Genomic DNA, 17,182 nt, shown 5'->3' with positions numbered 1-17,182 from the left:
AGGCTGCCTTAAATGATTTAGGATGAAGAGCTCTTGGGCGCCGTATTGATGATTCTCTAGAAGAACATCTTGAAGGTTGTTTAAGGGTTGCACAAGGTTACCTATCAGAGAATTTGTTCGAGCAACCACCTGTTCATAAGAATCAGATGACGTCACGTAACTTTCGGTCATCACACGCATCGTAGAAATTGTTTTCATAAATTGTTCCAAAGAGTTAGCCAACGTCGAAGTCGGTAGTGCTGTGCTACTCGCTGTAGGCTGTTCGAAGTCTTCTAAAATCCCAGTAACATCAAATTCAACATTTTCTAGTGTCTTCGACATGGAAACGATCAGGCCAACAGCTTCCTCTTTTTTCTTCGCCTTGTCCACTTCTTCTTTCCTCGATAATTCTTCAATCTGTGTGATCACTTGGTCAGTCTTCTGCGAGCTGATCTCTTCTATCGTCGTTTGCTCTACAAACGACTCCGAAAATTGGGTTGCAGGAAGCACAGTAGTAGTATCCATCAGTGTTCCTTCAGGGATGGTTTCTTGAGATGTATTCATCATTTCTTCTTTTCCCTCGCGAGGAAAGGTCTCCTCCTGAATCGTTGCTTGGGACGTGATCAGCTCTTTCTCCTCCTGGATCATTGACTTAACCACCTCGTTAAGTTCTTTCTTGTACAAAGCTTCTTTGATAGAAATTGGTATTTGATTTTCAATTTCTTCCACGATGTCCACTATTGGTTGCAGGGACTTCTCTCGAGAGTGATGTCGAAGAACGTCCATGATGGTCTGTAGAAGATGCTTCATAGGTCTACTCAGTCCTTCTAGAGTATTCAAGTCTGCTGGCTGATGGTACATTGATATCGCGTTTTTAAGCCTCATTAAGGGCTCTCGGAGGTCCACCAATGCTTCTATCAGATTCTCATCGCTAGGAGGCTCGGAGTAGGACGTTTCAATGGCGATTTTATTCACGTCCCTCTTCAGCTCATCGATGGTAGAGCTTAACACTGATTCTTCTTCCTCTTTCATACTGTCTTCCGAAGCAGTCGACAACCAGTGTTTCATAGGGTCCAAAGATCGACTGATTCTGTCTGCCAGACCGAACGATCCAATATTCATTTTCTTCGTCTCTTCCTTCTGTGTCCCAGCTTCTCTTCGTGCCTTCTTCTTCGAAGCTTCTTTCGCGATCAGTGGCGTGTCTTTCTCTATTTCCTCCAGCAGTTCCAAAACCGTAAGAACAGAATCTGTTTTTGCATCACTGTCGATGATACATTGAACCAGACTCTTCAGTTTTTTTATGGGATTCATCAAATCCTTCAGAATCTGCTCTTCTTCAGGATCGTGTTCCTGCGTCAGTAAGATTCTCTGCAGGGTCAGTAGAGACTCTTTTAGTTGACACACTTGTAGTATAATATCGTCGTCCACTGGATTCTTCAAATTAGCGATCTCAACTGCCGATGTACCTATACTCTGCCGCAGTTCTTCGATGCAACCGGCCAAGTTTGATGTATAAGATGGGTAACTCTTCTCCTGCCTTTCTAACACCGAAGACAGAGCAAAGTGGACATCGCTGAGATTCTGATCTACATTGAAACCGTCCAGGAAATGTTTCTGAGCTTCTTCGATCTCTGACAGACGAGATATCGTTTTCGGTAACTGAGTCTGGATATCGCCTACCATTTTTAAAATACCCTTCACCATTTTCGTCGTTTCTTGGGACTCAGAGTGACGCAACACAGTCGACACAACTGCCTTCAGTTTTTCAATCGGTAACGGTACTTTACGGATCACTTGTAGTTCCTGAACAGTTCGTTCCTCGGACGCTAGAGCTAATTGGAGGTCGAGCAAAGGTTCCTTCAAGTCTATTAAACTGTTCAGCGTTTCGTCTTCCCTAAGCGTCATTGCTGTACGCGTGGTGTCCGACACGTATTGTCGAAGTTCCACCAAGCAAGCAGCTATTTCGGAAGAGGCTAGCAATCTCTGTGCGCTGGATGCTCCGTTGGTGACGGAATCGGCGTCCTCGACGTTCTGAAGCGCAGTACTCAGAGCCGACTGAACGTCTATCAGAGGATCGAGGATCCTATCTGTCAAGGTCTGTGGCTCGTCCTGAATGGATTTCGAAGAAACCGACTCCTCGTGCTCGCTGACACTTCCGTGGATCGTTTTGTCAATGTTAGTCAAGGCATCCATTACAGGTTGCAAAGTGTTATCGTCTAGACCAGAGACCGTAGTTTTTAGTTGAGAAACTGCTGGCTCCAAAAGCTTGAACACAGTGTCAGCATTCTCTCCCATGGAAACCGAAGTCAGAGCGCACTGGAGGGAATAAAGAGGACCTTCGAGGCTCATCAGAGACTCTATACCGATTTCTTTCTTCTGTGGAGTCTTCAATCTTCGATACATCTCGTCGACTCGATCGAAAATACTGGATAGTCTAGGATCGAGAGTACCCGCGACATTTTCGTAAGACTTCATCGACTCTTGAAGAGTCAGTCTCACTTCCTTCAGAATGTCTTGCTTGGGCTCTTCGATTGTCATTTCCTGAACCTCTTCGGGCTTCGTATCTTTCACTCTTTTTATCTCTTGCACAGTCTGGCCGACCGATTCTTGCAAAGATTCGATCAGTTTTGTACGATGTTCCGATAATATACCCTTCGACTCGTAAGTTTCCAGAGCAGTCTTCAAAGTGTCCAATTTCGTCTTCAATTCTCGCGCTGGAGTCAGAAGATGCTCCATCGCTTTCGAAACTCCTTCGTCCTTGGTTTCTGTCTTCGACAGATGGTTCAGAGCTTTCGCCATGTCTTCGACAGATTTGGATAGAGATTCTACTACCACAGTGTCTACAGTCTCTATCGTTCCTTTGGCAGGATCCACCGAGACGTCATTCAAAAAGAAGTCTAGGGTATTTAGAATCTCCTCGACGCTAGAGACCAATCTCGCGGCTCTCTTGTCAACCGTGGAAATCTTTCTAATATTCTCATCGAGCTTGGACACTGCAGAGATCATTCTGATCAGAACAATTGGTTTCTCGCCCTTCGCCCGGCCAGTCAGCTCGTGCTCGATCTTTGTGACACCCATCAGAATCTCATCGACAGGATCGACGAGGCTTTCTAGAATTGCTATCAGGTCCGTCTTACGGTTCTTCAGGCTGTCCTGGCGTTCTATCAGTTCCATGCCCCGAAGAAGTTCCTCCGTAGGACCTCCAATCGTCTCCAGCAAAGAAATTCGAATATTCTGAGCCAGTGACCTATCTCCAGCGCCCTTCAGAGCTTTGGCCTCTACAGAGGACACCTCTTCGCAAAGACTCTGGATCGGTCTTATGATATTCTCCGCCACGACAGCCTTACATGCTTCTTCGTTGGCGTTGTTCAATGTAACATCGAGGCTATCGATGTCCACCAAAGTGTCTCGTACCACAAGAACAGGATCCTTCAGTTTCTTCATGCTATCCAGCATCCGTTCTTTGTTGCTCTTAGACATGGACTTGTCGGACTCGCTGGTGGATTGCTTCTTCTCGGACGATCTATCCGGCACGTCCTCGACGTACGGTTCTTCAGTCTTGTTTATGGATTCGATACGTTGATGCAATTCGGTTTTCGCGCTGCCAGATCGACTTCTCCGTCGTTTCCCGTCAATCTCGCTGCCCAGAGAGGATTCCTCGGAACTGCCCTTGTCTCGTTTGTGCTTCTTCTTCCGGTGTCGTTTCTTCTTCGGGGCGCCAGTGACCGAATCGAACGAGGAATCACCGCCTATTCCGTCGTCTATACTCGAACCAGCGGTCTTGTCCCCGCTAAGACTACGTTTTCTGTCTTGCGCGTCCTCGTACATCTTCTGGATCTGATTTTCCGAGATGGACAGACGAGCTGACGACAGAGCGTCAGCGAATGTGTCGCTATCGTCCTGCCTGAGAGAAGACACAGGAGAGATCGGAGAGACTGGGGAGAATCTTTCGTCTCTCCGGGCACTGTGGAAACTCTCCGATTCTATTTTTTGACTCTTTTCGCTCTTCTCGCTTTTAGAGGAGGAACTGGATTTCTTCCTTGGAGGTCTCGTCGGTGGTTTGTCGTCGTCTTCCAAACTGTATCTCGCGGATCGCTTCAAGGAGCTGCGGGAGTCTCGTTCGGGGGATGAAAGGACTCGTGTTATATCGTCCAGTATGGAGGCATCCTCGAAATCGGCTTCGGTACGGAGGTCGTCGCCATCTTCTGCGCTGACGAAATAGTCCGGCGACACGTCGATCACTACTGCTTCCATTAACAGGTTCCCGGAGTTCGAGGACTCTTTGACGAACCTCATTGGCGGTAGCTCGATGACGTTGTGCTCTGGAAATATAACGAAGCACATTCTGAAATCGACTGACTCGAAATTAATATTTTGAGGGAAATATACCGGAACTTTGAATTCTTAACTTTTTAAAATGAATTCAATTAGTTACATTTACTGAAGTTTGTGTCCTTGAAAAGTTACACGTGAGTAATGTTTGTAAAATTAAGTTCAATCACAAGTGAGTTAACATTTAATTGTCGATAGTTTGACAATTCCTTTTTGTAAACCCATATTTTATTTCTGAATCATTATTATTAGTAATAGTTTATTAAATTGTGACTCGAAGAAGTGACTGTTTTCTTGCTTATTATACGTAATACAAGATACGACTTATTTATCGGATGACCTGAGATATATTTATTGATTTCCAGCAAACGTATATAGAAAGATATTGAAAACTTCATCATAATTACCTGTTACGTGTTCAGACAATTGATCGGCGTACATCTCGACGATCTGAAGGGCTTCTTCTTCGGTGAGATCCGGTGTTTCGTAAAGGCTAACGGATACCTCTTTCCCGTCGAAGCTGAAGGAAACCTCTCCTCGATCGTCTAACGTAACGGAATGATCGGTTTGCGGTGTATCGTACATTTGAGAGGTTCTTTCCTCGTGTATCGTCGAAAGGGACAAGTTTCTGGCGAGCTCGTGGCCATTCGGTGACTGGATCTCCTTTGCTTCTTTTCGGACTGGCAATTTATCTGCGAAAGAGCATTTACATAAAATTTTTTACAGTACGTTTCTATTAGTCAGATTTGGAACAAAATTAAATTCGGTATATTAATAACAGTACCAATTTTTCAACAGTAAAACATTTTTTACTGACTCAAGTGATTCGACTGATATTCTATCTAACAAACTGTTAACAAAAATTCATCTTAATATGTCAGTTGTTAAATATTCCAGTGATCGAAAAAATGTAATTACACATCAACTTTATATTGCAATTTTAACTTTTATATGCCGAAACACTTTTATTATCACCTCTTAGTTTATCAGTTTCATAAAAGAAGTTCTGACACAAGAATTTGCTATTGTAAATTTGTATAAAATACTTTAAAGTACCTTCGAAACCTAGAAGAGACGCGGAACTGCTGACCGTTCCCATGCAATTAGTAGCCTCGCAGGTGTAGGTTCCTAAACAGCATGTGCCATCTTGTCCCGAAATGATTCTGTGTATGTCACCTGGCTTCAGTTCGACGCCATCTTTGTACCATTTCAGAATCGGTTGCGGGACACCGATCACTTTGCACTCCAAGTTCACCGCGCCTTCGTCCGATAATATGGCGCGCAAACTTTCAAGAAACTTCGGTTTCTTGAAGTGCTTGGGAATGATTAGTTTCAGGAAACAGGAAGTAACACTATGGCCGAAATCATTGGAAGCCACGCACTTCCACTCTGCCTAATGGATAAAAATGCGCACTCTTAATTTGTATGTCAATTTTACGAAATATAAAAGCTTCATCCATTTATAAAAATAATTGTAGAAATTCTAAATGTTTTAAGTTTATTACACATTTTGAACAACAATCTATTTGAAGTTTCCGGAATAGTATATATTACAAGTGGTATTAACTATTTAACTATTTTAACTACTGTTTTTGATGTGTGTAGACTTAGTTCTTCATTTCTTTTTGAGGGAGAAATACTTACTTGGTCGACAAATTCAAGCCTTCGTATGTCGAGATGGCACGTGCCAAGATTTTCCCTGGCAACGTGGTATTTTTCGTTTTCTTCCACCGGAGCATCGTCCCTGTACCAAGAGATGCTTGGCTCGGGTACAACACTGACTGTAAATTTATTTCTTTGAATAAGATTTGCTGTTCGGGTTATTAAAGTGATATGAATAGTAGAAAACTGAAGTATTTGTTCCAAGAAGTGTTATCACCTACGTATTTATGCTTTTACGTAAATTTTATAGCTGTTACACAATCAAATGAACGAATTTTACACTTTATTGTTATGAGCTTAACATTTTTTTATTCAACTCGAAAAGTACAAGTAGAATGTTTAGAAGCAACAATACACTGTTCGTGGAATCTTCTTATTATTATTATAAAAAAATACGAAGACGGCAAAATTAGATTTTTATATTAAAACTATTATATCGAATTGTAGCAAAATTAATCAATAGTTCTAAAAAGAGTCAGTACCTTTGTTCTCTTAAATATTCAAACAAAATTTTCCATTTGTTGTAGTAGTTTTTAATATATTTTCGTCAAACATTATTACGCTTTGTTATATTACATAATTTATTATTATGTTTAATAGTGGTAAATAAATGCTTGATTTAAAATAAGTAAATTCTCAATAATATTTGCACACGTACCTTGTATAGTAAATCGAAAATCTTCGTTGATCATCACCTCGTAACTCCTGAGACCTTTGATGAAAGTGGGTGGTTGATTCGTGCTCACGAGCTGCATACGTTCTTCTTCGTTCAATTGATTCTGAATGTCTTCGATCGTTAGTTCGGCTGTGCTTTTTGCTTCTCCCATACAATTTCTCGCAATGCAACAATAGGAACCTTATAAAACAAAAATACCTAAATATACTTACAATTAAATGATAAATGTTCACAATTGTTCATAATATTCGACAAGAAATAATGCAATAGAAAATTAAACGATTTTCACTGCAAAAATAATTTAAATCGCAAAATAAAGTTCCTATGAAAGTAAATCGAAGTTTTTACTGCATCATAGTTTATATAAATATATAATTAGGAAATGCTCAATTATTACACATAAATAATTATTTAGAACGATGGCGATTAATTACCCAAGGAGTTGGTCCCGGTCAATTGATAAACATCTCCCGGTTTCAATTCCTGGCCGTCTTTGAACCACCTCAGCAACGGCGTTGGAAACCCGACAACCTTGCACTCAAAGGACACCAATCCTTCCTCTGTTAGGACAGCTTTCAAGCTCTCCATGAAGCGCGGTTTTCTATAGTTCTTTGGAACTGAACAGACACAATTACAAAATGAACATAAAAAGCAGTATTAAATTATTGAATGACACAAAGTAAAATTGTATTTAATATACATTTACGTTACTTTAGAATATATTGTATTAGGTGTACCAACAATTCAGTATAATTCTAATATGGTGGCAATATCTTTCCAATTTTTTACTTTTTCCTAAATTTATACCTTTCTTTAGAATGGACCCTGGATTTTCGTTTTGGTACATTAATTTTAAATGCTTTTGTAGTGGAAAAATTTACCACTCATTCCGTTCTGTCAATTATTTCCCATTCCGTATTCCATACTCACTGGACATTGCCACGTAGCAAGTAGTAAACTGTTTCATATCTTCCGCGCTGGTTGCGACGCATTTCCATTCGCCCTCATCCATAGCTTCCACCGGATGTACTTCGACGCAGTATCCACCGAGACCGTCCTCCATCACATGATATTTGTCGCTTGCCTCGATGCGTCCTTCCTTGTTGTACCATGTTATTGCCTTTGGCCACGGCGGCACTTGGACTGTCACGAACATGATAAATATTTTACTCATACTTTTTAACAAGATTTTATTGAAAAAAAATGCAACGTACGTATTGGTACATGCACTTCCTGATTTTTATTCTTAGATGGTAAGAAGCTAAGAAGAAAACTTACCTTTCCTGTTGAAAACCCTTTAATACTACAAATTAAAGTAACTGGAGAAAAGATGAAAAGGTTTGATTGCAAATGTATGCTGTACTATGTAATGAATTTTTTTGAAACACAATTTCTTAAAAAGTATACAATGACAATGTGTATGAATTAATTTTGTGACTATAGTGTAATTTTTCTGAATGCGGCGTAAGTTTTGTTATTTTTTGTTAGATCAGTGTAATTTTCGTAATTTTTTCTGAATACAGGATACCTGATATTCAGGAAGATAAGAAAATTATCAGCTACAGAAGAGTTAATTGGAATGTATACTATACCCTGGCATGCCAGACGAAGCGTCTCCCCAATTCGGCAACATTCGTCCTGCAGAATTTTATTGAAAATAGGAAGAGGACCCGATGGAGTTAGAGAATCCGCTGGCTTCAAAGAACCTTCTCTGCTACCTTTTCCAACAACGTGCACCTAAAGTACGAAAGAAAATATTTTAAAAGAAATAATTATATAACTTTTTAACCCCTTAAACGTTATAGTTCTGAACGTGCAGTCCACAGTGGCATAAATATTTCACAACTGGCGTACATGTACGTTATAACTAGAGTAATTCATAAAGACAAGATTAAATGTAGGAAATATACAGGTAAAACGATACCTTTTAAACACTGTTATTTCGAAAGAATTATAGGATTTCAACAATTTTTATTTTTAAAAAATTTTCGACTTTGGTCCTAACGCATATATACAAAATACAGCAAATCCTCGATGACTGTTCGAAGATTCCTCGGCACTGAACATTAAATATTTCATAAACTAATGATCGTATGCGGCTGAAACAAATATCATTGTCTTCTGAATTCCAAGCTCTACCATTGTGCTGAACCACTCATCGAGAATTTACTGTAACTGTTTAAGGAAGCTAACGAATGATAATATTAAAAATGATGTTATTTACTTTTGAAGAAGAATAAGTGACTCCCATACAATTCACCGCTTCACACGTATAAATGCCAAGGGAGGTTGGGTCATCGGGGTTCGCGGTTAACGCAAAGACATCGCCGGCTTTGATCTCTTTGTCATCCTTGAACCATTTTAGCACCGGTGTAGGCACACCGACGACTTTGCATTCTAAGGACACTGTACCGGTCTCTGTGAGCAGAGCGCGTAATTCCTCGACGAATTCTGGTCGTTTGTACGCTTTTGGGACTGAAAATTAAAATACAGAAGTGAACTCAATATATCTACGTTGCTCGATACAGATAAAAGAAATGTTAAATTGATAGATGTGTGACTTTTTGTGAGGAATATGTATATAGTACATATTATGATCTAAGTAAAACTCTTGGACGGTACTTTTTTATCTTTTGCTATTGTTAGAATATTTTTTTAGGTGGTTTTTGAACGTTATTATTGGAATTCCGAATGCTCATTTACATTAATCTGCTGTGTCTTCATTTCTATCTTCAAACGCCATTCGCATTTGCTCGGTTCTATTTTTGTCTATAAGGAAGTACAGTCCATTGGTCTAATTCGCTTGAAATTTATTCGAGAGTTTAGTTCCAGAGGCATTCAGCGACCCTTAACATCATCGATCGTCTAATTTGATATGCTCCCGGCAGTACGCGACAGCTACATTGTCGTTTATATGAATTCGGAGAAGAAAGCCATTTATTTTCAACCAACTTAATAGCGTAGGCTGTTAGTAACTAATGACGAATAATTATTAAGAATCGTGTGTTTTTTGTACTTTCCTAGAAGTAAATACTGAATTTGGCTTCACTCAATATCACTAGGTGAGTGCAAACATTTTCATAAGTTTGGCTCTAGAATAATAATAATAATTTTAATTCCAATTGGATAATAATTTAATGAAATAGATAATGATTCTTTCACAACACTTGGGTTTTCAATAGAAAATTTTCTTCTAATAACAGACTTCTGAAATATTATTATTATGAATTTATATGTATAATTAAATTGTATTAATAAAGTTTACCACTGTATAAGCACTGTAGAAATAGGTGCGAATGATTTTCTTCGCTTACATCGAGTGAAGTGATCGATCTATTGCATAACGATCGAAATTCTCCATTCACTTACCGATCACCGTGAGACGGGAAGTGCAGGAGGATCTTCCGCCTTGGTTTTCCGCCATGCATGTCCAGTGCCCTTCATCATCGACCGTGACTGGGGCGACGTCCACGCAGTAGAAGTTCCCTTCGTGGACGAAAGAGAATCTCGAGCCCGCGTGTACCGGTTCGGCATTTCTGTGCCAAGTAATCTGGAATTCAGCGACAACGACGCGTTGAGTGATTTATACGGCGACGCGCGATCTGACGTCGGGGGGTCGTGAAATGGCACGCGTTCAGAAAATGAAGTATTTATTTTATTGCTGAATATTGTTATTTGATCCCTTAACAACGCCATGTAACTTTGAAGTTACACTTTTACTTTTGTTAAGCAACTGAGAGTGTTTTTTTCCATGACTAATCAATGCCTCTTGCAATGTTACAATAGGGCTGCTCATTAACAAATATACTACTGGCCAGTGTGACCTTAAAGTCAAAAACCTATGTTGAAGAAAATAAAGCTTTTAAGATTTAAGGTTTAAGATCCTTTAAGAGAAAACGCAGGCATTCGTCACGGTACTAAGTAGAAACGGAATGCAATGATCAGACGCGCTAGTCAAGTTTTATTCTATACAACTGGATATATACGAAATCGTGGTACAATCGGAAAGGAGGTAATTCCTCATGTAATAGTAGGTCGAAAATATACAATAAAATTTTTTCGTGTGATTCTTCGTTTCTAAGATAATCGAATTAGAAAATCTGCTGGATACGCGTGCGATGGAATAGGACTTGGTTACTGCGTCTGTCCACTACATTCCGTTTCTACTTACTGCCAGCACGAATACACGTGTTTCCGATGAATCTTCAAACTCGATTTTCTCGTAAACGGAGCTCTATATGAAAAAACTTCAATCTATATTTTCGACTTACTTTTATATGAAGAATTACCTATTTTCCGATTGTAATTCAATTTTAAGTTTAGTTTATAATATAATTCCCAGAACCTTGGAAATACTTCCCGTATATTTTCTTAAAATGGAAAATATAGATGAAAATTAATTGAAATCGATAAAATTAATATTTGTTTCTGCAGATTTGATAGTACAGGTCAGTTTCCGTAAATTATTCGAACGTGTAAACGGGTCTTCATTCCCTTTCAAGTTTTCTCCCCGGAGGATTACGCAACCGCGGTCGCAGACCGCCACCGCGGAAAACGACCATTTCGAGGTTTACGAGCGGGAACGCACGCGGATTTAGCCGATCGGTGGGCATAGTTCCCCGGCATAGTATACGCGCACGCGTAATAATAGTCGTAATACGACGAATTCGAGCGCGTGTGTAACGGATCCCCGTTTCCTCCCTTTTTGTCTCCCGCCGCAAAAGCTCGCCTCGGGTCATGGACCTCGGCGGGGTCCCATTTAGTTCGCGTTTACCGGCCCGGTCCGAGTGTTCCGGGGCAGACGAACCAACAGAAACCCGTGGGCAATAAGTCACCGACTGATTTCGCCTCACCCCTTCCGGGTTAATCACCGGATTTGGCACGGATTCCACGATTGCTCCCGGCCTATCAATTCTGGAATGTCACCCGTCTGTTCTTCCTTCTTCTTCGACGTTAACAGTTGTTCCTGGCTAAGAGACCGACTTCGAGATAAACCTCTCCGGAATGTACACATTTACTGTCACTTTTTATTGTAACACCCAGTTTATTCGAATGTTTTCGAAAGTTTTTGGAATTATTAACAAGTTTCGTTTTTCGATACTTTTTCCGTGATTTTACATTCAGGTTGCGTGTATAGTAAGTGGTAATGAAACAGGGAGGTAGTAAAGTCAATAAAACACATTCAGGCAGGGATATAAACCGGTATGATTTTGATACCGATATTATACCATCAAAGCTATACTGAAACTGATATATTACCGAAAATTGAAATAAATACCGGTATTTTTTTGGTTTCTATAAGGGTAAGGTTTATATAGGGAGAAAGTACATTTGAAAATACCGGTATAATACAGTTATTTTACGTAATTGTTTTTCGAACCCCGTGGCGTGGAGAAATGAATTTTTCTTTTCTTATATTTCAATGTCAATATGTTATAACTATTCCCGAAGACATTTAATAATAGTTTTTTAAACAGTCTATTTATAAACAAGTACCTTCGGAGTCGTTGAACTTCGAATTTCCACGAGGAATCTAGTTCTGGTGCCGACCTTGACTGCCAGATCGGTCAATCGTCGCAGGAAAACTGGAGGATCGCCCTCTTCGGAGATCGTTTCGTCGATGCTAAGGTGAATCTTCTTCGAGGATCCTTTATCGAATCCTTGACCGACCCTCGTCGCCACCAGAGCATAGTGGCCTGCGTCGTCTTTTTGCGATTGCGTGAGGGTCAGTTGGACGACATTGCCTCGCATTTGAATTCGGTATCGATCGGATGGTATCGGTACATCTCCGCGTGTTCTGCAATTAAAAAACGTACCACGTCGATATACTTAATCTCTTAATTATACCCTGCTTGGTATTGCACCGTTCGGAATCGTGAACGCCAATACAACAGCAGATAAAAAAGGTACTACTTTTTTGATTTAAAAAATATTTATTATTACTTAAGTTTTAAGTTGATGTTAAAAAACAAATAAAAATAAAACACAGTCAACTGAATGTTAAACCAAACGTATGCACATAACGGAATGGAAAACCTGCGCCTGCAACACTCCAAAACAATCGTCAACAATCTCAACGCCAGTTTTCAACACTTGGTATTTGCTCCTTCAAACAACCATAGGTTTATCGAACCTGTGTAGTATTTACACTGATTGCACCACTGAGTTATGCGCTTGAAATACACGTAGGCGATCTATAAATATCTTTGGAACAAATCGTCAAGTTTATACCAACGGAGTCAAGGAATCAAACTAACAAAGACATTCTTTAGAATTAAGAACTACAATTACCCATCCTAATTGATTTCACTTTCCCGCTGAATGTTCATAATATTCTTAATATTCTAATATTCTTTAATATTCCTTAATATTCCTTAACATACCTTAACGTTCTTTACTATTCTTTACTATTCTTTACTATTCTTTACTATTCTTTACTATTCCTAATATTCTAAATATTTATAATATTCTGAATACTCTAAATATTCTTAGTATTTTTATAATTCTTCTTCACAAAACGATCAAATATTCCACAGAAAATGACGGAATAAACAATACACAGAACGAACGTAAAGATACGATAACATTCAGCGGGAAAGTGAATAGGAACACTTTCCAATGGAAACGGGGGCGGTTTTGCAATTCCGAAATGTCAGTTTCTGGTTCTCCTCGGGGCGATGGCCGAGGTCCAATCGGACCGATGGTCATCGTCGCACCGTCTATTTGCTGTTTCTTCGGCGTGGCAGACAGTTCGAAAGATCGGCGTCTATTATTGCGAGGCTCATTCAGTCGGCCGCGAAACTGTCTTTGCGCAACATTACACATCGCACCGCGCTGCGCTGCGCCTGCCTGCACGCGTGATGCACCCTTAGGTGACGGCGGCTTTTCATCGTTGCGGTGCAACCTCGGTATATAGCGAAACGGATCGGCGGCCGATGATGCAATGTCTATTTTGTCTGGCCGTGAAATAAATTTCGCGTATCCATAATCCCGTTCGATCTTCCTGCTGCGTTTACTTTGGTGAATTTACAGAAGTCTTCCATGGAAACAAGCAAAGTCGACCGACAGGACGCTTTAAGTACAAGCGTTCGAAGTACGACGCCAACGATAAGCGCTGCGCACTTAATTGTGTCCGTGGAAATGGAGTTGTTCTTAATTAATCGATATTTTTGTCAATACAATTTTAGTACTAACCTCCTTTTAGTTTTAATTGAGTTTAAATATTGGAAGTTTTGCCAGTTGTTTTAAGTTAAATATTGCGTAAGGAGTTAACAATATTGACTCCCATAATAGCTACCTGTGACAGTAATTAGTTTTATGCAATAATGAAACTATTAAAAATTGTTTATGACAGTATGGACCAACAATACTTCATATTATAAAGTGTACAATAGAAATAAAATTCGTCTATCCCTTCATGCGGTCTTCAGCGTATTATAGGAAACATTCACTTAATATTACTGATTAAATTCCTTATTACGTATATCATCATATCGTACTAGGGCGATTCATAAATATTGATTAATAAATATCACGTCACCGACACTGCATAAAATATCAACAATTACGCATCACTCTGGTATATCCAATTTCTGATAACAAACTACCTCCTCTTCGTCTATTTCAAAGGATGGTCCACACAAACCAAACATTACCATTCCTACTACTAACAGTGTCACCGCCTAAGGTTTACAATTTCTTTAAAGTAATAACTCCTCTAACTCGTTAAATAACTTCTTTGTTTAGAGAATACTAAAGTGTTGTCGAACACACTTTTTTACTGGCGCTGTCCTCGACGGCGATCGTTATTTTAAGATTGACAGTACCGCCCCCGGTCGTCCAAGTGTTTGTACAAGGGAAAGAAAGGGGGCAAGGAGGGATGGGAGCGAAAACAGAAAGCAGCGACAAAAGCAACCAGATGAAAAGAGGAATCGTGTCGTGGGCCGGTGTCGCGCCGTTCCCAATGAACTTACGTCAATCGCACGCGGTTGCACCACTGATCTTTGGCTACGGTATTTCTAGATCGTTGCGAGATATCTCAATGATCCGAACGATCGACGGCCTTCGAAAAATCCAATGATACGCGATGCATCCTCGCGATCCTGCCGGGCGCCATAAGACGGATTCTTTTCCCTCAGGTCGGCCGTCGCCGGTAAAAAGGTGACGAAAATAGGGCAGTAGAGCAATGCCAAGAGTTTGAGCCGCTCTAGATCATTTGTTTGCCCGAAATACGTTGGAAGCATGTAACCGATTTTTATTTAGAGCGCCGTTAGACATTAGAAAATTACGAATTCCTCGTTGAACGACACTCCGCGGTTAAATATACACTCCACGAAACGGTACGAACGGGTCTGTGAAAAATCTTATGGTTTCCCTTAAACGTGGCTGCTTTCGATCGACTGTGTGTTATTGAAAATCTAGGGGCTCATCAGAAAAACGAACCTTGCCCATTTTTTTTTCCAGGAGAGTAAACAAATACTCTGGTAAGTTTAAAAATTTTTAGTGTCAATCACTTTTCTTTTTCGTTATTACGCTTTTTGGTAGTAGACGTATACCATAACCGATATATTACCGAGATCGGAAATAAATACCGGTATTTTTTCGGTTTCTATAATGCTAGGGCTTATGTAGGGTTATATAATTTCGGTAGAAATCCTTGGTATAATCCTCGAGGGTTAATCCAACAATGACACTAAATATTCCGATAAAATTTTCCAGCAACAATCCATCAAAAGAAGCTATTATATATAATAGTTCAAGATCCTACCGATTTTCCGATCCATCGGAGAAGGAGCCACCAGCGATGGCTGGTTTCTTGCCGTTCGCGCACTTGCAACACTCGCTCCCCATGTCACCGGTGTCGATTCACTAACCAACCACCACTTTTCCCAGAATCAAGATCTACCACCTTGTAAACCAATCACCACCGATCACACGTGAGTCGATCGAGCCACACATTCCGTTGACACTGACATTCAGCTAGGGTCGAAGCGGCGGATGGAATCCTAAACGATGCATTGATCCCTAATCCACCGGCCACGTTGTCGTTGCTGATATTTATTACGACCATCGATCTAGAGGCTGAGACGTTGGCATCACGTGTGCGTTCTTTCTATCGGTATACACGTTGACAGACCCGCAAAAATAAACCCGCGAAGCGTCCTCCCGAGACCGTTCGACCCTGGCGAGTCTGTTCGATGACTTCACGTCGTCTATCGATATCATAGACGCACTACAGATCGTCAGTTTCATTCTATCCAGACCTGACACTCCAGATGACATATGCATCAATCACTAACTGAACCAGAACTTCGGTAACATATCATTTTGTTTCATGGCGAACCAGATGATCACCGTTAGAACGAATTTATTGAATTGAAATTTCACTCGCGATTATTCGAGACGATCAGGATCGTTGAGGAAAGGGAAAAAAGTAAACACGAGGGATTTCGAACTCGTTCGGAGGGGGTGGCGTCCGATCGCCGAGCGATCACCAGCGATCCCCGGTTCGTTTCCGTGGGATCTGTCGATGGCGTACGCTAACTAATGCCGGAGGAATGGTTACGAGCTGATTTTTGGCCGCTCGTCGATCGTCGCGACGCTCCCTCGGAAGACTGATAGCGGGATGCCAGCGCCAGGTCGTCCGCGCCCGATTTTCCACCTCCACGCTCCGCCGTTCCGCTATAGTTCGAAGAAAACTATAAGCAAACCAGCGTGGACGGATCCTAGAGCCGGATGCCCAAGGAGCAGCGCCTCTTTCGTCTTTTCGCGAAAATTTCGAGCTCGGTCGAAATTAGCCAGCCTAGAGGGGAGGGCTACGGTCGGCGAGGGGTGACGATCCGCGATTGAACGTCAATGCGCGTACGGAATCTTTCGTAATCCGCGAGAGAAACGCTTCCGTTGTCGCGGTGACGTAGCGTCTGTTTTGTCAGGGGGGTACGATCTAGCAAGAGAATCCTCCAGAATGACGATTGTTCGATGGTTATGTAAGCTTTGGTCTTGAAAACTGCGCATGCGAAATGTAGGTCGGCGGAGTCACGAATGTCGAGGGTGCTCCAGGATTATAGTGGGTGATCGGTTAACGCACATAACCCGTTCAAAGAAAATGTTCGTTATCATCGATTCACCAGATTTTTATGAGAATTTGATTAATTCGTTCGGGAAATCCAAAAAGTAAATATAAATTATTGTTTATGCTACGTTTATTGTCCGAACTGTTCGTTAACCGATTACACACTGTATTTAGTTTTCACATTTTTGTGCGGTTTCTGGGTTCTGTCATCCATTAAGAGGTAGAATTAATTTCTGCATCGTTTTTTTTTCGTTTAATTCTTGCAACAATTTTCAGAATTTTGGTTATCTTCGAGAATTTTTTTGAACATGATGGAACTTTCAATGTTGATACTTAACCGCGAAAATATAATCTACAATGTTCAAACTTCGTTTCAGAATTATTTTACGACTTAATTTAGCAAATAGTTTTTAAACAACAGCTGACTGGATATTGACTTGGTTCCAATTGAAGTGTGACAA

At 40.6% G+C, this 17,182-nt stretch overlaps 1 protein-coding gene across 1 annotated transcript; it reads right to left on the bottom strand.

Moving 5' to 3' along the window:
- Positions 1 to 17: 17 nt before the first annotated feature.
- Positions 18 to 15,499, bottom strand: LOC107190153 (muscle M-line assembly protein unc-89-like). The gene is made up of 13 exons (XM_015578906.1): positions 15,417 to 15,499; positions 12,146 to 12,446; positions 10,019 to 10,199; positions 8,874 to 9,124; positions 8,242 to 8,386; positions 7,580 to 7,792; positions 7,084 to 7,266; positions 6,632 to 6,829; positions 5,956 to 6,092; positions 5,368 to 5,704; positions 4,719 to 5,003; positions 130 to 4,301; positions 18 to 56 (listed from the first exon to the last, which is right to left on the bottom strand). Exons 1-13 carry the CDS (start codon positions 15,497 to 15,499, stop codon positions 18 to 20), a joined length of 6,525 nt encoding a protein of 2,174 aa, XP_015434392.1.
- Between the last annotated feature and the right edge of the window lie 1,683 nt (positions 15,500 to 17,182).

The sequence above is a fragment of the Dufourea novaeangliae genome, unplaced genomic scaffold (genome assembly GCF_001272555.1).
Source record: "Dufourea novaeangliae isolate 0120121106 unplaced genomic scaffold, ASM127255v1 scaffold168, whole genome shotgun sequence".
In the NCBI taxonomy this organism is placed as follows: Eukaryota; Metazoa; Arthropoda; class Insecta; order Hymenoptera; family Halictidae; genus Dufourea; species Dufourea novaeangliae.
The sequence above is the reverse complement of the archived record's forward strand: the minus strand, read 5'-3'. Positions and strand labels throughout refer to the sequence as shown.

Excerpts from the sequence above, each read along its gene's own strand:
- LOC107190153 (XM_015578906.1), bottom strand. The coding sequence starts at position 15,499 with ATGGGGAGCGAGTGTTGCAAGTGCGCGAACGGCAAGAAACCAGCCATC. Across the intron at positions 9,125-10,018 it reads TTCCCGTCTCACGGTGATCG|TCCCAAAAGCGTACAAACGA; the intron begins GTAAGTGAATGG and ends TTTAATTTTCAG. Across the intron at positions 6,830-7,083 it reads GACCGGGACCAACTCCTTGG|GTTCCTATTGTTGCATTGCG; the intron begins GTAATTAATCGC and ends TTGTTTTATAAG.